Source organism: Ostrea edulis, chromosome 6 (assembly GCF_947568905.1).
Source record: "Ostrea edulis chromosome 6, xbOstEdul1.1, whole genome shotgun sequence".
In the NCBI taxonomy this organism is placed as follows: Eukaryota; Metazoa; Mollusca; class Bivalvia; order Ostreida; family Ostreidae; genus Ostrea; species Ostrea edulis.
Genome location: NC_079169.1, coordinates 49,992,807 through 50,020,346, shown reverse-complemented (window position 1 = coordinate 50,020,346; position 27,540 = coordinate 49,992,807). Strand labels below are relative to the sequence as shown.

Genomic DNA, 27,540 nt, shown 5'->3' with positions numbered 1-27,540 from the left:
ACGCGATAAACCCCAACCTTAGTGCAAGAAAACAATTCTACACTTGTACGAGTGTGGCCTGGAGATTAGGCTGTTCGCTGGCCGAAATCTCCATTCCGCTACAGCGTCAAATCTATAGTGATTGTTCCTTTACCTAACATCCTGCCCAGTTGAAAAATGACCCCAGGGGTCAATGGCTGTTTGATCAATTCAAGAACGTTGAAAATTGACCCTGGCCGTTAATTAACTTCCCTCCCAAGCTTGAAATTTGGACCCTTGGAGATCATTTCTGGTAGGGTCAAATTTCAATATTGAAAAATGACTCTCATTACTGGTCCTAGTATACAACATGTTTTCTAAATGACTCTCATTACTGGTCCTTGTATACAACATGTTTTCTAAATGACTCTCATTACTGGTACTGGTATACAACATGTTTTCTAAATGACTCTCATTACTGGTCCTAGTATACAACATGTTTTCTAAATGACTCTCATTACTGGTCCTTGTATACAACATGTTTTCTAAATGACTCCCATTACTGGTACTAGTATACAACATTTGTTCTGTGCAGTCTATATCTCGGACGGATGAAAATATAAATATCAGCAATATTTGCCTATTTGCCTGATTTCTCTGGTGTAGCATACATCCTTGAACATTTACATCCTTAAACATTTACATCATGTATGTGACATATACTTGAAGCAATACTACCTTAGTATCTGTGAAAGGAAGTGAAACAACAAACAAACGTATGTTAACAAGAAACTTTAATAGAGATTAGCAATGTGTTTGAAGTTACATTGTAATATTGGAACATTAAGTAAATTATAGACCATTCCCAGGTTTAATATCATAATATGTTCCCTAAATGTGAGTAATAAAAATAAGTAATCGAAGATTACAAAATTGAGCTTCAAATTATTACTTGACCTTTGAACTTTAAAAATGTGAAATAACTTTTTAAAAAAATAATAATAAAATATTCAGTGCTTTCATTTCTATTGCCCTTAACTCTTTAAAAAATATGTACATGCGTAATTATAGCTGAATATCAATTGTGAGAAAATTTATCATTTTTAACTTGTTTTAACTTTTCATAATAACCAAATATAAATTTAATATAAAAAGAAAGCAATAACCACTGACCCACAGATCTTGGATATCAGGGCTTTAAAACTATTATAATGGTCACTGAAAAAAAATTATTTAATGGATTTGCATAAAATGTGATAGGAAGACACAAGCACACATGATATCACAGCAAAATGGATGTAAAACTTCTCAGGAAAAAAAACCCACCTACCACACACAACCACACATGGTTTTCAAACTTATAGTTTTCATGAACAACAATCAGTGAAACTTTATTTCATACATGCTATGAATGAATTTTTTTTTACCACAGGGATATAAAAAAAATTCACTTAGACCTCACTCTCCAGTCACAAAATTCACTCTAAGCCATTATAATAGATATAATGAGAAAAGATGTACTTCTGAACTAAAATTTGTGTCACCGTCCTAATATTTCTACTGTGTAACCTAGGCGGGAGTGTGTTATAGTTATACATGTACAAACGAAATTAAGCACAAGCATGGGAGTCTGTGTTGTACTGCATGCATACTTATCTAAGTGGGATTCAAATCTTAACAACTTTGGCAGTGAAGCAAGGGTGCTAATCTCTAGTTGTGTTACACTAGGAAAATTTTCTATCTCTCCATAGCATATATCATACATAGAAGAAACCATGGTTACATCAAACAGAGTATCAACTCTGACAGTGCCAAATCTTAAATACACTAAAATAAGCAGTACTAGTACAGTATTTGTTCTCTATGAAAACCCAGGTTTATGATGTATCAAACACTTGTATATCTATTTTCTGTATAAAACAGGAGTTACTGAGCATGGATTTAAACACGTGTTAAGATAACACAGTATCAACAAAACAGAACAATTCATACATGATTAAACTGTTATAAAATAAACTACTGGCTTCGGCTGAGTCAACAATGACTAATTAGAATACATATTCATAAAATCACAATCCTAAAGTGAACAAGTCGACCCCCATTTCTGTCTATCACTTCAATTTTACACTTTGGACCGCTATTTCTAATAAAACCAAGTACTGTGCAAGTCTAAAAAGACAACACACTGATTCAATTATATTTCCACAAACTTTCTCCAGAAATTAAGGTGAACTTGCCACAACATGAGGTATTAAACAAACTGTAAATAACACACTCTCTTATAACATGCCAAGATACACAGTAAAATTATACAATCTAATAAATCCACAAAAATACAAATCGTGTATCCATAGTAAAACCTACACTACAGCCTGACTAGGAACGGAGTACTAAATCTAAAACATATACCTCTCGGACTCTGTACATCAAACTTGTATATTTAATTTTTTATTTATATATACACATATAGACATTAATGCACCAATTAATACCATATTTTTCTTGGATTATTCTCTTGTATGACATATACAGAAACTAAATTTAATTGTTAAACCAGAATATTGACAAAGTCTATATATAGCCATAACTCTCACTTAAGAAAATTTTCAGTGAAATCCTGCACTCAATTTAAAAGAAATATCCATTTCTTTTCAAAGACTGAACAATTAATAATTACATCTGATCAAAAGACTGACAAATCACAACTAAACAAACTGAACATGTGTCACCCATGAGAGCATTGGTGACCATTCCAAGTAGATGTGAACAATGTGCATATGAATCTTGAACAATATAGTACATCTATTTCAATGGCTGGGAATGCCAACAGAAATGAAAGTAGAATGTAAATATAAAAAATAAATTTCACTTGAAAATACACATGAGAATATGAACTTTGGCGCTTTACGGCAGTATACTTCAATGAAGTGTGTTACTTAGCACTTCATGAAGTATACCGCCAGAAAGTGTTGAAGTTCAAAGCTTCACTTACTTTCAAAAATGAGATTTACTTCTTAATTATCAACAACACAGTCCAACATTCTAGAGATATATTAATGTTGGACATCATTAGTAAAGTCAGGTGTTAATGTACTTCAATTTGTGAAACAATTCTGAAGACCTGAACGAATTAAAATTTTGTGTCAGACCATGCATTCAAGACCTTGGGGTTAATAAGAAATGAAAATTTAGCCTAAACCATGATATGTGTTCAAGTCACTGAGAGAAAAATTGCACTTAGAACATGGAGACACAGGACTGAGGAACAACACAACAATGTCTATACACTGAAAAAAAACACACCCGAATTCTACAGTCATCTGAACATCACAAAACAATTTCCTGCCTTACGTACATGTCACAGTTGTAAATGCAATCTGTCAAATTATTTGGTGCGAATACAATGTCAGAAATGAAAATCAGCAAATTGTTTGCTCCAGGATTATAGAAACATAGTCATTTACACCCAATAATGACAACAGTACAGGAATTTCTAGGTCTATCCTTACAAATGCGTGCTATTTCTGTGAGAAATTGAACCAATGCAATACAAAGAAACACATACAAAAAAGATTCATTCTAATGCATTTATCGAAAATTACCGTATTTACAGAATTCGGATTTAGCCATTCAAAACTGGATTTCTGTGCTCTAAAAGCAGACGATTTCTAATTTGTAAATGGTATACTGACTTAACACTACAATCAAAACAAATAAACAGAAATCTTGCCTACAATCAAACATACCAAAACGTTTTGAAATTTGAATTAAACTTGACCGTAACAATCAAAGATATCCAAGAAAGTAAAATGAAATCTGTTAATTAAAACGCTATCGCTTTTTCTAAAACAACTTGAATAAATTTCCAGTACAATGTGACCAGACCCTAACATTAGAATCAGTCATTATACTTTGCAATTAAATCTTTACAATAGCAGATCCAGGATTTTCCAAAGGAAGCTACAGGGAGGGGTGGGGGAGGAGCTATGACAGAATGAGTGTCAGAGGCACATTCCCATAGGGATAAGAAAGGGACAAAGCTTGTCATTATACATGTATTAATCATACATGTAATACTAAACTATTTTTTTTCTCTAAAATCAAACCCAACATTCATTTTTGGTTCAAATCTCATATCTCATGAAAATTGTACCAAAAAATTAACAATTAAATGTAGTTTTTGTACAACAGTCACTCACTTAGTATTAGCAAAATTAGTCACAGTATAAATAAAAATATATCATGATCCACTGACATAGGTTAATTAATCATCAAATTGCTTTCTCTAACAAACATAGGTCTGCAATAGTTAGGTCAAAAGGTTAACATCAAATAACAAACATAACTGCATATGGTACATGTATACCAAAACTAAAATCCATAACAATATACACAAAGAATGCCACACAAATGATACAAAAAACAGGGTGAAATTAAGTGAGATGGTGAACATTTTGAAATCCTACATGAAGCACAATAAAGTATTTGAGTTTGACAAGTTTTCCAACTGATGTGACTATGGCAGTTTTAGATTGGGTGATGCTTCTGGAAAGATTAGCATCAGTGGAAGTTGTAAACAGCAGGCTATGTCTGTCTCGGGTCAAGAAAGCCTTTCGACAAATTGCATAGGAAGATATGTGGAAAGAACTGATGTCTTGTTTAAGTTGTCTGCATCTAGGCAGGACACAATTTTTTCCCAACAGATTTCTTGTAGAGTGGGTGTGGTTAACCAGATTCTTTGTAAACAGTTTGTGCGGACTTTGTCAATCTTAGACACACCCCCAAACACATACATACAGCCTTCCTGAAAAATACAAAAAAGAAAATGAATAAAGTTTCATGCACATTTTGAATAAAGCCGCATTCTAAACTCTGATGAGAGAATTAAGAGATGAATTCATATTTGTTGCTAGCACCCTCGGGCAATAGCATATGAGGGCTGTTCGATATGTAATGTGTATTGTATGATATCTCAAAAGCATTCGACTCAAATAGTGAAATGAACATTACATCCCTTCAAAGTATTCTCCACGGTTTGAAATACATAATTTCAATATCTGAACCCAATTCTGAAATGCATCACGGTACACTGATTTAGGTAGACCTCTGAGGCACTGACTGATGGCTGAGCCAAGGGCTTGTCAGGACTTGTAATGACAACCAGATACAAATCGACTATCTGCCATCACTTTCAATTATTTCCCTGACTTTTAAGACATTTGTCTTGCCTGTTACAGTCACAGGTCAGTCAGATTTTGCTGCATCTTCGACGGACCCAGTGCAAGTAAGAAATTTCTTTCTCCACCTACAAACTGTCTCATAAGATACCTTATCAGACCCATAAATTTCCCCCGATTCAGTGAAAATCTGCATTACCGAATGACTGAGTTTTGTGCGAACATTTATATAAGCTCTAATTTCTTCAACATTCTCAACCCCTTTCCCAACCATTTTTACAACAGTGGTCAACGACTGGCTCTATTGAAATGACTATAAGTTTAAAGCTATGTGAAGCTTAAGGTTCGTGTTTATAACGTTGGAAAGGTTTTGAATAGAGCTATTCAAGAGTATTATCGTCCACGAAATCATGCAAAGTGTTATCGCGCTGTGGTACAATACACATTACATATCGAACAGCCCTCATATACGTTTTTGCAGCTAATGCGCATGCTTGGAGGAGCATAATGCGGCATTCTGGGAGTTATATAGAACAGTACTTTTGAATTTTATTTTACAGCTAAATCCCTGATGATGAAAACTTTTTACACAAGTAATAAAAATGTGTTAACAATTTACCTGTTAGCAATCTGATTTTATTTTGCCAGCTAATTATATCTAATTATAGTACATGGGTTCCACGTATTGATATTGTCACATGTAGTCTGGTCCCCGCCCCCACCACTTATTGATCACTCGTTTTGTGGTCCCCAAAACAAGTGATAAATAAGTGGCGGGGGCGGACCAGACTATGTTACACGTAGCCTAAAATATCTTTATTTGTTTAACATGATAAAGTCATTGATAAAGCTAACACTTCAAGTTTAATGTTTTAGATACCACGCTGGGCACTTGTATATTAAGAACCGGTTTGGACACCAAGAAAAGGTCGAAGATTGAAAACACTGTTTTAGGATAAATACATAATATTTAATCTCAGCGATCGTTTCGTACAGGTATTTGGCTTTGCTGGTCATATTCAAGACCTGGTTGTGGATGATGTAGTTTCCCTGGATGATTTTCCTTTTCCGTGAATGTGAATGACTTCCCATTTGCCATTAACCAATTTCTATCCTTTGTACATATATTACAATGGAGGCTAATTATATACACTATCCTGACATCTAAAATTGGCATACATTAAACATATTTCTTAACATGCTTGGCATACACCTTTTTAAGGTGAGAACCTTGTAAATTGAAAGAACTTGTGTTCAAACCATTTGTATGATATGCACTTTTAATAAAAAAAAAATATTCAAATCGATCAATCAAAATCATAGTCTTAATATCAACTTTCTGTATACTCAGCTGAAGTGCTCAAGCAGGAAAAATGGACACAAGCTGATCATCTAATGAAATGTAAAGGCTCTGTATAGAGGTTGGGAGTTTAATATCAAAATCAATTTAGCAGACAAAAAAGTAGTAAAGATAATGCACAGCATGCTCAAACATAGAGCAAAATCTGTGTGCACATGGAGCAGAATCCAAGTCCACATGGAGTGGAGTCCACGTCCATATGAAGTGGAGTCCACGTCTGCATGGAGCAGAATCCAAATCCCCATGGAGTAGAGTTTCCACGGAGTCGAGTCCAAGTGAAGCGGAGTCTTTAGAGATCATTACCTGTGTAACATCAGCAGAATGGAAATATACAGGAACTTGTAGAGAGGTTGGTAGCTTTGTCCATGTGTACGTCTGCAGAGAAAACTTCCATATATCTCCAAATATCGTGTGTGTGTCAAAGCCCCCGCACACGTATACATCTAATAAAATGAAAGTTACAATCAACAACACAGTCTGGGGTCGCTGCAATAACGGTATGACTTTAATATTTTTGGGGTGGAAATTTCAGAATGCTTAAAGGAAGTGAACATGAAAAAAATAAATGTTGCATAATAAACTTAAAAGACCTCCTGAAACTACACTCTAAATTAAAGGTTTATGGAGGCAATCCATTATTTCCCAGCATGCATCTGTGCTCTGACGTAGATGAGACGCATTGCTGTTGTTGACTGGCTGGGTCACTGTTATACAGCAGAAGAAGTTTATGGATTCACATTAGAATTGATGGATAAGCTTTTGGAGCAAAAAGAATCGAAATCAAATTTAATTACAATGCATGAAGAAAACACTCCCACAAAATATCTCCAGCTCCTCCAACTTCTGAACTTGCTCAGAAGCACTGTATATTTCAAGATTCCAAATCAATTAATTTTATTAGATTTTAAAATATTTGGAGATAATTAAGGTGACTGTGTCATATAAAAGTACTGCAATATAGGTATGTAATTTACATATTTTATAATAAATTGATGTACATGGACCACAGATAAATTTTGGAAATGCAATTATATTATTGATTTACATTTAAAAAAAATACTTATTCAGAATCTGTATTAGAGTCTGAGGTTTCAAGAAATCCTTCATAATTGCAGTGCTCTTTAGGAAATGTTCCCTTAATTTATGTCACAACAACTGAACAAGGTAAAACTACTCTGATTTAATATCCCCCAAGAGGCTGACTGCCTGTGACTAGTTGATAAACTGTCTGTAGGCCATAAATCTTGATAGCATGTCTGTAACAGAGTTGTTTACTGTATTCTATCATGTGTGTGTGTAATTGGAAATGTTTACACACAAATGCCATGTTGTGTTTAGATTTTAATACATGTGAATACAGAAGGTATTTTTCATTTTCATGTTTTTCTTACTTGTTTAACAAGTTGTTATCCAAGTCCTCTGAGACCCTTCCTCTCTGGATACATAAATCCATGGATAAATTTAAGCTGAATCAATTATAACAGGACTTAGACACACTGTGTCAAAATATGGGTGTAGAGAACTGCACTCTATTAGTGTATACATGTATCTATTTAATCTGACACAAAATGTTTAAACTCGCAACAACAAAGACACCCTTTGAATGTACATCGCTACAATTTCCATATGCAGAACAATAAAGAAAAATTCTTCTCTCATTAAAATCAACTGCTGGTGAAGAAGTATTATTCTGAGAAACAATTTCTTCCTCTGTAACATCAGGTTTAAACTGATATCCATATTTAATTCCCTTTCTGCTAATGACATTTTAACGTTGATGCTTACAATGTACCAAAAATACACAATGTGTCCTACTGACATCAGCATCAGTGCTGCCCTCTAGTGGATGCTAAGAGATAACCCAGTAGGGAAGTAATGATATTTTCAATATGGCAGCTCCCAAGGATTGAAAAGACTAGTATGCTGTTAATCTTTGAGAAATATCGCCCTACTGAAGAAAGCTACATCTTAATGATTTTCAGAATTCATTATATACATCAAAATGACAATTTTAACCCTTTGTCACATTTTCATGTTCACTTCCTTTAAATTCCAGGGTGGGCTGTATCATTGTAGGGTTTCAGTTGAAATAACTTTCTTAAACAAACATGAATATCTTTACCTTGCTTAAATTTCACACAGCTGTGACATTTTCTTAGAGCTGGAAAACCTGAGGAAAAATAAAATCCTTGTTTACCTGGTATATTTAATCTTTTAGTTATCATCAAAGTCACATTTCTCCTTATCTCACACCCCTCCCCCCACCCCAAACACCACCTCACCCTACAATTCTTCAATGAAAGCTGATCACATCAAGGATGAAGTATTTTTACATATTGGTAGATAATAAATCATTATTTGTGTCCGGTGATTTCTTTTCAAACTCCATACATCTGCTATTAATGAAATCGAGAAAGAGTACTCAAACTATAGAAATTGTACTCAAACTATAGAAATTGTACACAAACTATAGAAATTGTACTCAAACTATAGACATTGGTCTGAATTTGAAATACAGTTGAACATCATTATCTCGAACATCAGTATCTCATATACCATAGATAATATGGTGAGGTGTTTCAAAAATCCCAACTACATTTTTAAAAATGTTTTTTAACCTCTATATCTTGAACCCTTGGATATCTCGTATCTTTTTTTTTTTTTTTTTTTTATCTCAGCCTCCTAAATTTTGAGATAATGAGGTTTGACTGGACAACGAATAAAGACGACTTGCATGTACTATACAGAAGTAGAATTTTTAGCAAGGATATAATTTGGCATTATTAGCATCAGTGTAGAGATTGCTAAATTTGAATCTTGCTAATATTTATCCAATATCTGAGGTAATAACTACATATACATGTATCTTTCTTGGAATGATAAAATTAGCTCTTGTTCAATATAAATACCTATCATTTATGGACAAACTGCTAAATTCGTGTCTTGTTAGAAATACCCCTTATACTGTAGTTACCATGCTTGGGATCTGGAATGGACTTTATATTCTCCCACTGACAGGTTGGAATGTGAAACGCTGGAACCTAAATATACATAAAACAAGAGGCCTATTAGCCACATCGGTCACCGGAGCAGCAGTTCCTAGCAATAAACAAGCTTGAGCAAAACTATCATTATACAAGCAGCTTGGTTCAGAAAAAAAACCTTTTCAAAGGTAATGACTAAAAATTCACCAATTTTCAAACTTAATTATTCTAAATTTGACTACAAATTCATTAATTATCATATGCCCTTGTAGACAGATATGACCTTTTATATCAACAAATTTCATCTAAAGGATGTTTTGTGCCAAGTTTGGTTCCCTATATATTCGCATATAAAATTTTATCTCCTAATCCCTTCCTAACCCCATGGGTCATGATTTTTACAAACTTCAATCTCCATTTTGTCAGAAAGTTTTCATGTAAATTTCAGCTCTTCTGGCCCAGTGGTTCTTGAGAAGATTTTAAATGACCCCACTCTATTTTAGCATTTTTGTGATTATCTCCCCTTTGAAGGGGGCATGGCCCTTCAATTCAACAAACCTGAATCCTCTTCACCGAAGGATAATTTGTTCCAAGTTTGATTGAAATTGGCCCAGTGGTTCTGGAGAAGATTTTCCTATAGATCAGCATGTAAAACTTTGACCCCCTTATGTGGTACCACCCTACCCCCAGGGGTCATGATCTGAACAAATTTGAATCTACTCTAAATTATGAAGCTTTCACTTAAATCTCCACTCATATGGCCTGGTGGTTCTTGATAAAAGATTTTTAAAGATATCCCCTATCTATTTGGATGTACAATTTGATCCCCTATTGTGGCCCCACCCTACCACCAGAGGTCATGATTTTAAAAAACTTGAATCTCCACTATTTCAGGAAGCTTTCATGTAAATTTCAGCTCTTCCGGCCCAGTGGTTCTTGAGAAGAAGATTTTTAAATGGCCCCACCCTAAGTTTGTGCCTTTGTAATTATCTCCCCTTTGAAGGAAGCATGGCCCTTCACTTGAACAAACTTGATCCCCTTCACCCAAGGATGTTTTGTGCCAAGTTGGGTTGAAATTGGCCGTGTGGTTCTGGAGAAGAAGATGAAAATGTGAAAAGTTAACACTGACGCGGCCGACAGTTAACGGACAAATTTTGATCAGAAAAGCTCACTTAATCCTTTGGCTCAGGCGAGCTAAAAATCATACACACACATCATTTATCTAAACTATGGTTCAATATAATTACCAATTCATAACATACATTTAAGGATATTTATAGAATCATAATTTATACCAAAGTTCAAAGTCAATATCTAATTCTAATAATTACTGCAATGATAATTCTTGGACATAGTGAACCCATGCCTTTAAAGTATGTGTTATATTTTGCATTTTTGTGTGAATTAATTATTACATCTTAAATCTCAATCTTACAAATTCAAATCCAAATGTTGAAGATGCAGTTCCTCCACCAAAAACAAACAACCGATTGTCATCACTGGCCACTTCATGTCGATACCTAATTTAAAACAAGGCAAGTTTAAAACTAAACCTGTCCTCATCAAACTTATAAACCCCCTAAAGGGCTCATTAAAAGTGGTTCATGTTCAAAATACAGTATGTATATCTGAATGTCACATTCATACCAACTTTTAGAATCCTCACATTACATAATTATATATCAGACTATGATTATCATTGACCTTTGGCTTTGGTCACATGACCCTAGGTCAGGGTCACGACCCATCATCTGGCTACAAGCAATAATTGTACGAAGTTAGAGATTCCAATGTTTTCCTCATTGCCAAGTTATGGTCTGGACAAAAATTTCAAAATTCCTTTCACAAGTGATGTTCATTTTGGCTAAATGACCTTGTATCAAGTATCAAGGTTGTGACACCCCATCTTACCATGAGCAACCTTTGAGCTTCTAATGTCTTTGAATTACAAACTTATGAGACACACATTTCAAAATATTTTTACCTTTGACGTTGACCTAAAACAATTTACTCTGGTTGTGTCATGTTCTACTGAACCATAAGCAATAAATATTAAGTATAAACTTCTGATGTCTCTCCAATACACAAATATACATGTAGTCCAGACAAATATTTTAGACTCTTCTTTACAAGTGACCCTGGATAATGACCTTAAATCACAGCACACTATCTGAACATAAAGCAACATTTGTGTCAAAAATGCCTCTATTGTAATTCCTAAGAAAAAGTTATTGCCAGGACAAAAATAATGGAATGGATTATGGATGACAGACAATTTGAAAGTAAACTGTAATAGCACACCAATAAACTATTAATTTTTATGATGAATAATGGTAAACAACAATTCCTCGTTTCCTAAGCAATAATCTCCTTTCTCCTGTATACAATTGGTTCCATCGAATATGTGTTGGTAGGGTTCTGCATTACATAATCAACCAGTAAATTTGATCAATTTCTACACAAATAGCATCTGATGATCTACAAGTTTAATTAAATGATATTCTGGTAGAGAAGATCTGGTGGTTCCAGGAATTTTGAAAGTGGGGTACTAAATTTCTTTCGTTTGTGACATACACATGTGAAAAGAGAGATGACTTTTCATAATTCTACGATTGGATTTAAGGAGCCGCTGCCAAAGTCTGCAGATTTAACCCAACTGTTTCTTCTACTTATTGTTCAAAGTGCTCACAATATTAAATAAAACTTCATTAAGAATCTCCAAACAAAGCCTTCTATTACCTGCTCTCCGGGACAAAGTTGGATTGAATGGGTAACTCTTCCCAGGTCAGAGTTTGAAGGTCAAGTCTGTGAATGTGAAGGTCGTATGTGTACCCTGATGTTCCTCCACATACATACAAGTGTTTTCCGATTTTTGTAAGAGTCTGTTGATTAGACAAGTGATACAATTGAATAAAAAATGTTTAACAAAAAAATCATGAACAAAATTCTTAGATTACTCCAAGTAATATCTTACCAGAAATCAACACCGGCATTATTTGTTATATGGAATCTTGGTAATAGCTTGGAAGAATATAAACGATAGGGAATGTGAGTCCATATACCCTAGCTGCCAAGAATAAATATAATGAATACGTCCTAATGGAAGCTTTTCGTATCCCATCTATTCTTGGCAGGGTACATATCCTCACTTTCCCGGTTAATCGTCCAATCAAATGCCTAGATTTTTGTCAGCAGTATGACAATATAACACATTCTAGACACTGACAAATAATTTTATCCCTATTTATGTGTATGTAAATATACAAATACATTTTGTGCAGTTGTGGTTAATTGTCACCGCGAGAAAACCATAAATTACATACGATACAAACACAAGGTTAACAATTGTTTTCGAGGGCTGACATTACATGCTGTACTTCCAATGTTACATGTGAATCAAGCAAAAAAAAAACAACAAAAAAACAAGTAACCCTGGATTTGACACAGTAGGATTTGATTGACCAGCTGGACTACTCACATGGCCGTATTTCTTCTGTGGACACTGTCCAGAACACTTCATGTGTCTCCACTTTAGTGTGTCTAAATTACAGATATTTAGCTGGTTACTGCTATTAGAACCAAACGGAACTCCTGTCCCTCCGAAACAGAGCAGGTTCCTGCCAGCTCGCAGCACTGAAGTAAGACATGATAACCTAGCTGTCAACAACATCTTTCTCTTACAGATTATGTTAAGTACCCAGCATTCAGGGAGAAAGGAAACATAAGAAATGGTTCTCATATCACATTATGCCATTGCTCACGCATCCTGATATATTGACAGCGCGATGCTACCATTAGGACAAATTTAGGATTACAATTTCAAATGCATTTCTGTAGTTTGGTTATAATAAACAATTTATTGCATGAATCTTCGGGAGATCTGAAGACCCAAGAATGTACTCCTCCTCCCTCGGGCATTACTCTCAGGGAATACGATTTTTCTTGGGTGAATGGATATCCACATCTCCCTCACTACCACTCAATAAGTGTATGTAATCATACCTCTACTGAATATGCAGTATTTTCCCACTGGTAGACTACTCTCTGTAAAACTGTGCAATTACCTGGGACTAGTCTCGCATTGATATTCTTAACCAATCAAAATAATCCGTAAGTGGAGTATTCCAAGAATTGCAAGATCTGTGATGTAACGTTTTTAGCAGATGTCATAACAAATCGATTGTAATGATAGTGAAACTGAGGTTTAGTGTTCTCACTGAACAAGAACTACAGTCGATTATCGACAAGAACTCGGGTCTTAATGCAAAAGCTGTCATTCAGACAACAAAAAACTTACTTAAATTTATATCAGTAAACAGAATTTATTAAGTCAGAGTGATAAGGCTAGTGTTAAAATATGATCATTTCAAATAGTTTCTTTAAATTCTTTGGTATATTGAAACAGTTACAGAATGTGTGATTTGGGAAATAACAAATTTATGGACTACCTTTTAAAATTCTAGCTTCACTTAGCAACAGTATCAACCAGTGTGAGTTACTGTATCACAATATGAAGTTAGAATCAGTCATTATATTTATCATTAAACAGTGTGCATTACCATGGTTACTGTATCACAATATGAAACAAGCATCTGTCACTATATATAGCACATAACGATACATTTTCCTGAAACTAAAAGATAGGTCTCGGATTAATATAAATAAGGCGCAAAATTTACACTTCCTCACAGCATGAACAGCGTATTTCAGCCTAGTATATAATAACGCAAGCTCTTCTCAACAAATAAATTATGTTCTCAAGTCGTGAGTAATAATGTTTACAAACAAGAGGTCTAGAGAGACTGCGTTTTGATCATGGTAAAATACTTCTGGTAAATGAATAGAAGAATTACCTGCGTGTGATGCCAGCTCTATCGGCATGTTACCATCTGTGGGAACCAGTGACCACTCTCTTCTGGCAAAGTTGAATTTCCATAACTGTAGATTAAAGTGATACCGGCAGATTTAATGTCAGTAACATCACAACCGAACACTGACTGATACACAACGTGTCGTACTGGAACATTACTGCGAGAATTCTGCATACAGAAAAACATGCTTATAGCAGACACACTTAAATAAACGAATTCATGCTTATTGTGAAGTGACATTTAATCCACTATGAGAGAAAAATATTAACACAGGCTTTATTCTACATAATGAAGTTCGGATGTAACAAACTGTTTTTCGCTGACCCTAGAGGTTCACTATAATTACTGTACAACAGAAATCATAGTCGAATAATAAAGTAGCATGAAGGACTATACAAAGTCTCTATTTCCACCAAAATTAACAGTCATGATTTTGATTTCATGGTAAATGCACACTGTGGAAGATTCAGTTGATACATGAATTCAAATATCATCCAAACAATGATAAGTAGGAACTAGGAATCATGACACAAGATATTCTAAGTATAGTGATATATATATATTATTACTACAGTAACTTGATCCGAAGAGTCGGATCACGTCGAGTTGACAGGCGCGGATCATCAGATCACACGAGACGCGAAGCGTCGAGTTTGATCTGATGATCCGCGCCTGTCAACGAGACGTGATCCAACTCTTCGGATCAAGTTAATGTAGTAATGATAAATTTATTATATACCCCCTTCTGCATTTTAAATCCACATTTATAAGATGGTAAATGTAATCCAAATTATCAAAAACAGACATACCATGAAATTATGTTTTGTGTACGTAGTTTTGTTTTGTGACACGGCCAATATTTTAAGCAAAAAACATTGCGTTGATGCATTGTGACGTCATTGTGACGGCATCAGTTTCAGAGGATACTGATACGGAATCAGAAAACCAGTGTGGTGATCCGGAAAACCGGATCACATGCTGTGAAATCCACAGTATCAACGAACGATACATTGATGGGTATATAATAAAGAATGGATATTTTTCGTTATAGCAAATTGTAATGGACAGTAATATAGTAATACATGTACCTCTGATTCTTCCCTTACATAAATAATAATTTGAAAATTCTGAGATTTATGCAATATCTGATACCGACCTCTTTTCCTGGCTGTTTTGTATGCCACACGTCTAGATCGTAAATGATACCTACCTCTTTAAACAATGGATAGTAAGTGTCCTCAGTGTTGGGAATGTCTAGGAATTTGGGATTGTATCCTCCGAGTACATAAAGGTTACTGTCATCTGTCACCACTCGATGACCGCTTCTTGGAAACAGATAACCTGATAAAGATCACACCATAGTTATGGTAATCATCAGAAAACCTTAATAATAATTACAATAACATTATTTAGAAATCCTTATAATTACCCTAATCTGCAAACCTAATGCTGATCACATCATAACTACTGTAAAGCTGCTGGTGTCTTTCTCCATTAAGTAAAGAATCGTTATCAAATACAATTAGATTATTGTTCTAATGGAACTGATACCCCTCCCCATGCAGCTTATATCTAATGGGGTAGATCTTAAACATATATTTTGATATGTGTTGTGGAAAACTAGTCATATGAACTTCAATATGCACTATATAACTCTTTGGTTGTAAACACTTTAGTATAGGCCCATGGATTTATGACTCATTGCTCTTGAGTTTTTATCTAAATGGCCAGTTTATGGAATTCTAACGTGAATGAGTGAAAAGCAGATAGAGAAAGTGACCAACTAATTGTTCCAATAACAGATTAATGCATGATTAATTAAATTTAATTGATTGTTTTATATCCTGTCGATTTTTCACTCATATTGAGACGTCACCAGTTGCAGGTGAAGTACCACAAATTTAGACCCATGCTTAGTACTCAGAGCTGTAGCAGTGAGGGCTTTTTATTGTGCCTACACCTGCTGCCACACAGGACCTGTTTTTATGATCATATTCGAAAGACCTCTAAATGCCAAGCATTTGGCAAAGGAGCAGTCACTACCTATTCTAACTTCTTAGGTTTGATGCAGCCATGGCACGAGCGGGTCACTCAAAACTCACCACCTTCTGGATACAAAGCGAATGCTCTACCACTGAGCTACCATGACTGTATGCATGAAAAGACACACAGACATGAATGACACCAATACACCCAAGGGATCCCCCAAAAGTTGTGTGAGGGTGGATAAAAGCAGAATGTAGAGAAATACCATCGTAACAATAAAAACAAAATTGGACATAACTTTCTTGAAATTGAACAAATCAATCTAAAATGTTGTATAGGACTATATGTTATAGCATACAAGATTTCCACAGAATTCAGTACAAAGTACGTTATGTTTCTATAAAAGATGAAATGTTTTGTAAGTTTAATGATTATCAATATATGCATGTGACTGCTAAATAACAAATGTGTCATTTGTCTAGACTTGTCGTTTGATACAAGCTCTGTTTATATACACACTGCAAACCCATGTAATCCTACTCGTATTTATCCTGGTACAAGAGACAGACCTTAATTCCTGTTGTGTTCATCAGTTTTGTCCTGTTCATTCATAATTCACTAAACATCTGTCATCATGAATGACTAAAGACAGTCTATGCGAAAGACATCGGACCGTCGGACCTGACCGATGTGCAGTGCCTCAGGTCCGACGCATCATTTTTTACACCGGACCGGAATGTCCGATGTCTCAGTGTCCAGTTTTGAGCTTTACTATTTTGATGCGGAGTCATTTAAATGTTTGTTATAAGTAAAAAATAGCACACAAATCCAAATACGTAAATGAATGTGATTAAAACCGCATGGACTGTCTAGAGTATTATACGGGAGGGATCCCTAGTATAGTATTACTACATGTAGTATAATAAATAAGATTCCTTGGTTTTGCATTTTCACGTGTTTCACTTTTTTACATTAGGTTTTTCAGTCTGACAAAATTTGGTTCGGTCCGGTGTGTTCATTGATTACACAGGACCAAATGTTCTGTGTGGTCCAAAAAACTTTCGCATAGACTGTAAAGACAATACTGAGTTCAATAAGATCATACAAGGATATCATGATGTTTTAACTCTCTGTAATGTGCATGGCTTGTGTGATGAAATGTGTAAACTGAAGTTTCACATCATTCTCCTTTTTTCCATGAAGATATGAGTGTTTAATGGTATTCTTTTTTATATCAGTGGTGTTTTTTTTTTTGGTTTTTTTTTTTTTTAATATTGTTCTGTCAACCACAATCACATCTAATACTAATTGTGAGGTTGTAAGAGTATTTTTTTTTTTAAAATCATATATATGTGTATTGCAGTACAGTCACACACAAAATATATAGCTAAGAAAAATATGTTTGGCACTGGCATTACTTTATCTTATATCTGAAACCAAAAAAAAAAATGCTCTCCATCTTATTGGATTAAAAAAAACCACACCAATAAAATGTAGCTTTATGACACTGACAGTCAACATTTCCATCAAAACTGAAATTCATCTGCTGTGTTTGAAATACAAGCTCCACACAATAGACTCCTGAAGCAGGCAGCCTTATCAAGACTATAAATAGAACACATTAATGGTATATGCCCCGACAGAAGAACACTGAGACACGGTTAGCAGTTCCACAGCTATAAGTATATACAAGACTGACAAACTCAGGAAATCATCATCAGTTGATTATTATGTCATCCCAGAAGGGTGTTATGTTACAGGATGCAACATCTTAATTGTCAGCGTGGAGAGCTCCACCCCCCGAGATTGTTCTAAATAAAGCCTACCCTTACATCGCCCTCGAGAAGCCCCGCAGTGATTGCACAATCAAATCAGCTGTTGTTGCTTTCAAATACTTCCCTTGAATTTGCAATCTTTATATATCGTGAGCATAATTGAAAAGTATATACCTAGATTGCTCATGTCAATATTTTCTGTGGATTCGTCATCCTGTTCCGCAGATCCAAATTTTTCTACGACCAGCCCCCTAACTGCCATTTTTTCTGTTTATCTGTCACAGAAAACATCCATCTAACCGTGACTAAAGCATCCCAATAACCGAGGTTTCAGTCATCTTTTCGCTGATTGGGTGAATTTGCGAAAACTAGCCAATCAAATGACTCCTACTATGCATGCACGACACGATGAGAATCGAGGTCGACGAGTTGCCTGACTGACAGTGTCTCGAGTGTGCGTATTCTTATATTGCACTTGTGCTCTTTAATGTTCACGATTAAGTTAATTTAACAAATTACATTCCCGAGTAAACGGGTTAGAAGAGTGTCCCTGAGTCCATAGGGGCCTGTCACGAAATATTTGCATTCTTTTAGGCCTATAATCCCTCTCAACCTTATTATCCAGTAGTGCATGTACATGTATACAGTCTATATCATAGAGAGAGGGAAGGACCATAAATGCAAAAGAAATTAGAATGCAAATATTTCGTCACAGGCCTTTGTGCTGTGTGTTGAGTGGATGCCCCCGCAGTGGTATTTCACGGGAATAGCATCATGCAATAGATGACCCAAAAAAAAAAAAATTACATTTAGATCTATATCTCCTTTAATTTACTTCATTTTTTTTCAGCTCTCCATCGGCATCCTTTCCATTTGATATTATACCCGTATACAACTTAACGAAACTTCTTTTTTTCTTTCTCTAAAATTCTATTTCTAACATGAACTGATGAAGGTGATGTACATGTAATAGTACAGTCAGTTCATTCCTTTCACAACTCCTGTGAAATTATCAACTCTTCAGAATTTGACTTTGCAACATTAGTAAGGCTTCTTGAGTGCTGTACATAAATGCTCGGTGCAGTGTAATTCACACGATATTATGTCACAATAATTATGGGATTTTTTTCCAAATTAGGGCCCAAACGGGCCTAACACTGAACATACATGTATATGAAGCATATACAATTACATATGTACATACACAGTACTGTAAACAGAAAGTTTAAATGCCCGCCATGCTTATGTTATCTGTTCACTTTTATACACCTCAGTGTAACATAGACTTGCGTGGAATTTTCCAGTGGAAACCAACAAGGTCCATTAAACCTTGCATGCCTAATTTGAGTAATTTAATCTCGTATTAAATATATGTAGAATATAGGTACACTACACTACAAGTGTGAATTATAGTAAAAATGCAAAGGGCGGCAAGAGGTGATCCACTTCTATCCAGTGCAAACAATTTTGACTCCATATTGTGGCCCTAACCTAGCCCCAATGGATCATGACATAGCTGAATTTGAATTCGCACAACACGAATATGCATCAACACCAATATGCTAACGCGACCTTGCTGCTCTGGTTAGACAAAGATCACGTGGTCATACATCATATTATGGAATGAAAGATCTCGCCATTTAGAAATCTATATACCAAATATGAAAGCTCTATCTTAGATATCCCGTGGTGATCCGGGTTAGAATAGGTCCTCAGTACACATTGCTTGTCGTAAGAGGCGACTAAATGGGACGGTCCTTCGGATGAAACAGCAAAAACCGAGGTCCCGTGTCACAGCAGGTGTGGCATGATAAAGATCCCTCCCTGCTCAAAGGCCATAAGCGCCGGACATCGGTCGTAAACTCAAACGTAGGCGTAAACGTAACGCGAGTTTTTTGTTTTACTAACAGTCGTAACGTACGTTAACGTGGACAACTCCGAGAAAATGTACGAGAGCTTAAGAGTTACGATAAAATGTTTAACTTCCTCACTCAGTTGACTAGATTTTCGACCCATGGTAATATTCTGCTTGTTTAAATTCACTATAAGGAAGTTTCAGACGAATGTCATAATCGCCATCTTCATTTAAATGTTCTGTAACGTGTAGCGGTCACCCAGCCAAGTGCTTATCACGCTTGCCGTTGCTTAACTTTCGCGATCAAGAGAGGGACTCTACCACATCACTAGAAAAGCTAGCTCTTTAGCGATTCAGTATAAGTTCCCTCTTATACTGTCCGCTACACCTTCCCCCACTCGGGGAAGCTTCGTCCCGGCGCTTAGCGTGAGTCCTCTCTAAGTGTTTGGCACCTGCTCAGTAACAGCATCGCCGTTCCCGACGGCAACCACCGTCGTCTCCAGACGAATCCACGTCCGCACCCAGGGCTCCAAAGAGACTTTATCTGAAGCAGGCCTCCCGCCAAACACCAGAGTCACTACGCTGCCACCAATTGGTCATCCAGCCAAGTGCTGATCACGCTCCCGTTGCTTAACCCTTTCTCTACCGGCACATTTTGGAGGTTTTTAAAGACTAAATGACAGTATTTTTAAATCGATTTAAATCTGCATGGATCACGATTTGGAGTAGGCATACAACATATAATTTTGTTAGGAATTGGACAGGGAACAATTTCTTATAAAAGTTGTCAATGTATCCCATGACCTCAAAGAGGTCTACGGGGTCAAAGGTCATATAAGTGCACATTTTTGCAATCTTTTCTCTCTGAAATATATATATTACGACCCCTCTCACTAGATTAGAGTCAAAAATAGGAAATTCTAAATGTATGAGCTAATGTGCCTGTTAAAATACTACAATAACAACACAATCAAACTAATCAATTTTACTGACAAACAAATAATTTTGGTTGCTAAGTAACAACACTCATAGTACAATTTTGACCATAATTTGCCTTTCTGCATCCATTCGACACAATTTAAACGTAATTACATTCCATGATGATTAGTAAATGTCACATTATTCTAAAAATATAATCTTTAAATAGATCTTTTAAAATCATTTTAAAAGGTTTTTAACAAAAATATGATGAAGAGAATTAAGGTCAAAGGACATCAAATGGAAACTTCGTACTTTATATACTTGTCCATCATTTTCTAATAATATGACGTTTTGCCATTATGTTCCATTAAATAGAATAAGTATTGCAACATTAAAACAAAGATCTTTCAATTACTGTTAATCTAAAATAATTTATTTTTTTATTCAATTATATTTGGTTGCTCAGCAACAACATCTTATCAAATGTTATAAAAAAGTACTAACCATTTTTCCTCTCCAAGTTCAACATATACGAATGTTCAAGTACTTACTTTCAATCACTAGATTTAAATGTACTTGCATCATATTTAACAAAAATGTTCTTATATTCAACCTCTTGAAACCTATTTCTAGACATAATTCTTGATAATGAGTTGTTCCGACAGTGGCATGCGTTGACCAATATCTGTCTATCGACTGGAACTTCACAGCAGGCATATATAAGATAATGCACAAAAATCTGGAAAAAAAAAAGTAACTCAATTGGCTCTGTAAATGTTTCCGATAATCAAGGCCCTCTGAAAAGTATGCATTTAATTACTTATGAAATTTTATCAGAGGTAATTGTTGTACACATTTAATAAATGAGTTAGATTCACAGCCAGATTAATTTTGGTAAAGGTAATCTTTTTACTGTGCATTTTATTATTCTTTTTAAACTGGAAATCACTGCCACAATATCGGTTTTTAAAACTAGTAATACCTGTACAGTTCCTCTTCAGTGAGAGGCTGCAAACTTCCTTGGGAAGTATATGGCAACCCTCCCCCGTAGATATGACCATCTCAGCATAATGGTTGGTGGCAACACAAATGGAGAAAACCAAATCTTCTGTCAAAGACAGCTTCATAAAATCTGCAGTTCTCCGAATACCGTAATAGGGTCCCATATCTGAAAGAAAATTGCAAATAAAATCAGTATTGGCCACCATACCTTAAAACGTGTCATACCTTATAATTTTTTTGTATGTATGCGATCCCTAGTTATGCAGCAAAAACAACAACAACAAAACAGTAAAATGGTACACACATATCAGTGTACCATAATGCCATGATTCCATTTGTGAATGTATTATCTGGATTTATTTGAATGTTAACCAAATTTATACTGATTTAACCCTATATTCAACATCAAAGAGTCATACCAACTGAAAGCCAGGTTGTCACCCCGAATGAAATGACACAGTTCTTGGATCAGGTGTCCCTGTGTCCTCCACATCAGCATCCTTCCAATGCATGTCTGGATTTGCCAGTAGACTGTCGCTAGTGGATGATACCTGGGAACTTCCCACTAAATATTGGGATGTCAATACCCTTTTTAAAGAAGAAAAGAAATTACAATTAAAAATTGTTGGTTTATGTTTAAAAAGCAAAATATAAGTTTCACGGTAGCATGGAACAGTTTCGCACTTAAATTTATTTACTCAAATTTATTTAAAGATAAGGTAAGGGATTGCATACATGTGTTAGAAATGAATCGAATATTTTATTATACATTGCGAGAGTAGCAGAGTGGGTAATGAAAAAAATATATGTATCATGTAGGTGTCTGCATTATGCCTAGCATATACATGAGAGCAAATACTGAAGAAATTCAGGTTAAAACCTATAGGGTCCAGCAAAAATACTGAAACTCTGAGGGAAAGTGAATGACCCCAGATATAAAAGTTGAATTGAATTCAGTTATCTGGTGGCACCCAGTTTTTTTATTGGTGGAAGAGAGAACCTAGATACCTGGGGAGAGACCACCGACCTTTCGTAAGTAAACTGGGAAAACTTTCTCACTTACCGGCGCGAACGGGATTCGAACCCGCGCCTAGAGAGGTGAGAGGCCGTGTGATTTTGAGCGCGATGCTTTAACCACTCGGCCACGGAGGAAGCCGGCAATAAGGGGACACGTGCCCATTAGCTCATAGCATACAAGTACCAGCATGTATGGATCACATGTCATTTATGGTCATAAGCTTCTAAGTGTATATAAAATACATGCATTTGGATAAAAGAGAAATCAATATAATTTTTCATTAGCCTGTCATAATCAGACTTTGATTGATGTTAAACCAACCCCCCAACCCCTATTTTGGCCCAAACACACATTTTGTTTTTATTTTTGTTACAGAATAAAGAAAATAATTCAAATTATGATAATAAATTCTATTATTACAATAATGCAAAGTGTGTTTTCCTAACAGATTGTGTTTTCTTTTCATAGAAAGATAATTTTTTTTATAAACATGGAAAAAACTTGGAAAATAGCCTTCTCACCAGCGGTCATGAATGCCCGGTCTGATTAAAACCACCCCATCCCATTATAAACTAAATCCATCCCCTTCTTACACTCGCGCGTCAGGTAAGGAGATAATTCTGGGAAAAGGGGGGGGGGGTGATCAAACTGATTAATGCCGGACCCGGACAGGGTGTTATTCACTTGGTTTAAATATCATAAAATATAAATATTTTCTTTCATGAAACGACAAATTATGGCATCAAATCGCGGTTAACTAATCGTGAATTTTTCATAACATGACAAAACCGCATTTTTTTCTTTTTAGTCAGCCTATGTGACTACATCAACTTACATGTACGTATTTATACTAAATGCATGATCGTTTGGGTCATCCTGCAACAGGAGATCCAGGGCATCTTCTTCTTCTGACATCAGGTCGTTTTAAAGATGTAAAATACAAGCGATCGCTGTGACAATCACGGTGAAGCTGTGTTGTTTTCGTTGAAACGGAAACACGTGTGTTCTCTGTGCACACTTTCAGAAAACCCCGCGAGGCCCGCGATCCGGATCACGGAAAAATAAAAGTATACGGGCTATATATAGGCGAACTTCTTTTTTGTTTTCTTTCTTTGGCAGAGAAAAAAATTATTACTATTCCGAACAAATATAACGTTTATATCTGAATTTGAAGTACTTTATCTTTTTTTAAATTCATTCTGCCGATGTAACATTCTCAATAGGTGTTTTATGAAGTTACATGTAGGTTGTGTAACTGTTTATATACCAATATTGGTTTTATGCTTTTTTTAAAAAGCAGAGATACCTGGCTGATTATTTCATACAGGTATGTATGTTGTTTTAGTGTATCAAAAGGTGCTGAATTTACTAATAGAGGACAATACAAATAGTTTTCACCACTTTATTGTGCGACGCGCGTCGATTGCTGTTAGCGACGTCGATTTGTCGCTAATTTTTAAGAAAACCGCGCAGCATGTCCCAATTTCATTTTATCGTAATATAAAAACTACCGAGAATTATAATATGAATAAGGGTCCATCAAAAAGAAGATGTCCTCTACTTTTACAGGCTGTATTTACTTTTCCCTATTTCCATATATAAATATAGATAAAACGCCGATCTGTTTAAACATTGAGAAATAAAATCGTAAAAAAACGTACATGTGCAAAAAATTGCTATTTTCTTATAACTTTCCCAGGCATTAAAAATAATTTTTATATGTACTGAAAGCAGGGAATATATGCTTTTCAAAAATATAAAAAACATTGCATTCATAGGGAAAATAAAAAAAATCATAGCAGGGGGGAAATGGCCTTGCGACAAAGCGTTGCGTCATATTTAGACGAAGTCATCTTTCATTTTAAATGCTTTAATTCTATGGCTTTATTTACTCAATTGATTTTTACATAGTTAAAAAATATAGAAAATTTCCAAAAATATGATATATAAAACATATATATTACGTCCGTAGTTTCAAAGATTTATAGACACTCCTTTTGCGTAGCTCTGTTTTTACGCGCTATCGGTCATATTGACCGATACGGTAGAGAAAGGGTTAACTTGCATGATAGAGAGAGGGACTCTACCATATCACCAGAAAAGCTAGCTCTCTAGCGAGGCAGTATAAGTTCCCTCTAATACTGTCCGCTACAGTTCTAATGTACAGGCATCTTCACAAGTCTAGGGTTATTGATTCGTTACCTCGCACTAAGCTTAGGGGATTCCGAATTTAGCTCTACTGATTGTATAATATCCAAAGAATACCTAAAAACCCCGATCTAAAACTAAAATTTCATCACTTTTTTGTCCAATTTCTAATCCCATAACCCTCGCCTAATAATGTATGGTCCTAGAACTTCAACTATGTGTCCGTCTGAAGCTACGATAAGCTTTGGCTTGACCAACGGGTGACCTTTATGTACGCTGTATGATTTGCTTTATAAATTGTATTTCGAACTTTTTTAAATATATATATATCTGTTATGTGTGTGTGATAATATATTTACTGTTATTTACATTGAACAAAGTTTTTAAAAATCTGCCAGATAAATATGTTCTTAGTTTGGTGAGTAAAATGCCAATGACAGTTCTTACAGAGTGAATTATATTGCGGAAGCCGTAAGGAAACGAACAAAGAGTATCAAACTGCGAACGAATTATGCCCGTAAGAGTTGTATAGACGTCGCGCACGGTACTGGTGTTACTTTCATACGTGCATTAGAAAATGTTTCCGCTATGTTTACACAGTTGTATATTTTGTGGATTATTAAAGTCTTATACATCAATGGCAAGGAAAATATATAAATAATGATAATAGCTTATATAAAATATAATTTACACGCATTTCATAAATACACGCAGATGTCGTCATTTTTCGTTGTCCCGCGTTACATGAAATACGCATACGCTTTATCCACAGATTAATAAAATGATTGATTTTGTCCCAAATAACGTAAGAATTGGTGTATGATTGTGACGTCCTTATCTAAAAACCATAAACCAATTACTTTAAACGTTTAGTTCATAGAATTGATATAGCGACCTTAAAAATGGCAAATACAGTGTCTGTCAGTGGTGTCCCGTGTTTGTAGATAGACTGCAAATGCAAATCATCATGACCAGTAGCACGCCTAATACAGGGGGAAGTTGACTATCCTTGTTACATTTATAATGACATGTATCGTAGAGCACAATGTATACCAGTATTATAAAATTTTGAGTATATCCATGAAGTAGATTGATTTTATCGGTGTCCAGTGAAATGTCCTTATTCTACAAATACCGAGCTTTTTAAACAATTCTACCATTTTATGTCTTATTTCTAAGCATTATCCCAACGCGAATATTTTAATGAATATAACTTACAGAAAGTACATAAAATTTACTATATAGAATATACAACATTTCATTTTATCCCTCGTCCATTTAGGAAAAGGAAAAGATACTTAATGTCCAAATAAATGTCCCATGTGATTTTGTCGCGCAATGACGCGACGTCAATGTACACAACCTACATCTAGCTAAAACGTAAAATGTTGCTTTTATTATTTTTGAATGATCTAAATTAAAATGATTTTTAAAAATAGTATACAAGGTATTTAAGCTATAGCATGTGTATCTCATAGATATGTTTTGCTCTAGATCTGGTACATATACTTTAATTGACTTTATCAAATGACAATTGTACAGACTACATTTTGTTGCATGTACTACTGTATGTCATCGTCGCAAACCACGGGTTATTGTTTCATTCTATTTCACAAACGTTTGTGAAATAGAATGAAACAATAACCCGTGGTTTGCGACGATGTACTGTATGTATGCATATAAAAATTCAGCATTGAACAGATACACTTACGGTGTGTAAAACGTTGCAATATTATACAAATCTTGATTTATATACGAAACTCTTTAATCATATTCGATAATCTTGTTATTCATATATGAGAAAATTTTAATTATATTCGATAATCTTAATATTTATATGCGAAAATTTTGATTTATATTCGATAATCTTGTTATTTATTTACATTTGGTAACCTTGTTATTTATATTCGATAATTATATAAATCTCGATTTATATTCCATAATATTTGATTCGTATTTGATAATGTTGATGTACACATGCTAGATGTACGCATGGATTTAGTCATTATTGATTGTAGGTGAAATGCATAATTTCAAAAATTGATAAAAGAATTAGCTTCATTGACCATGACCTGACCTCGGATGTCTTAAATTTAACTAGAGGAGCTACTCTGCTAAAATTAAACTTTAATAAATATACAGCACTACCAGCCGTGAGACATTTGGCCTGAATTGAATAGTTGACCTTGCCCTAATATGCTGAATAAACCCAGTAGCTATGTCGAAGCTTGGGTGGCTGCCCTGTAATCCCCCATAGGCTGCTTAGCTAGCTGGATTAACAAGAGTGATACAAATTTGAATATTTATTAATCGTAATCAGGAACAGGGTGCAAATTTACATATATGGCGGAAAGGGTCGCGTGCAATTTTTTGTGGGGAACTGGGGAGGCGGCCAGTTTGACTACCAACGTAGGGGCAACACAGGGGGCCCTATGTGGACATAGGTGCCTGGACCTGAACGGGTGGTCACGTTCTAAGGGGGAAG

General features: G+C 35.2%; 1 protein-coding gene across 2 annotated transcripts; it reads right to left on the bottom strand.

Moving 5' to 3' along the window:
- Positions 1-735: 735 nt before the first annotated feature.
- LOC125645887 (kelch domain-containing protein 10-like) lies at positions 736-24,699 on the bottom strand. 2 transcript variants are annotated; one of them, XM_048871830.2, is made up of 13 exons: positions 23,743-24,226; positions 22,309-22,477; positions 21,870-22,055; positions 18,286-21,626; positions 15,561-15,691; positions 14,333-14,417; positions 12,958-13,112; positions 12,219-12,361; positions 10,915-10,999; positions 9,470-9,536; positions 8,618-8,665; positions 6,799-6,938; positions 736-4,762 (listed from the first exon to the last, which is right to left on the bottom strand). In XM_048871830.2, the coding sequence occupies exons 4-13, from the start codon at positions 18,371-18,373 to the stop codon at positions 4,559-4,561; spliced, it is 1,146 nt and encodes a 381-aa protein (XP_048727787.2). In that variant the 5' UTR covers positions 18,374-21,626; positions 21,870-22,055; positions 22,309-22,477; positions 23,743-24,226; the 3' UTR covers positions 736-4,558. The 2 variants fall into 2 exon arrangements, with proteins under 2 accessions (XP_048727787.2, XP_055995815.1); XM_056139840.1 differs by lacking the exon at positions 736-4,762 and having other exon boundaries at positions 6,389-6,938; positions 23,743-24,699.
- Positions 24,700-27,540: the final 2,841 nt, after the last annotated feature.

Bases quoted from the DNA above. Each gene is read 5' to 3' on its own strand.
- LOC125645887 (XM_056139840.1), bottom strand. From the start codon at position 18,373: ATGGCAGTTAGGGGGCTGGTCGTAGAAAAATTTGGATCTGCGGAACAG. The intron at 13,113-14,332 runs GTAATTCTTCTA...GTCTTACTTCAG, and splicing joins AGAGCTGGCATCACACGCAG to TGCTGCGAGCTGGCAGGAAC. The intron at 11,000-12,218 runs GTAATAGAAGGC...GTTTTAAATTAG, and splicing joins AACTTTGTCCCGGAGAGCAG to GTATCGACATGAAGTGGCCA.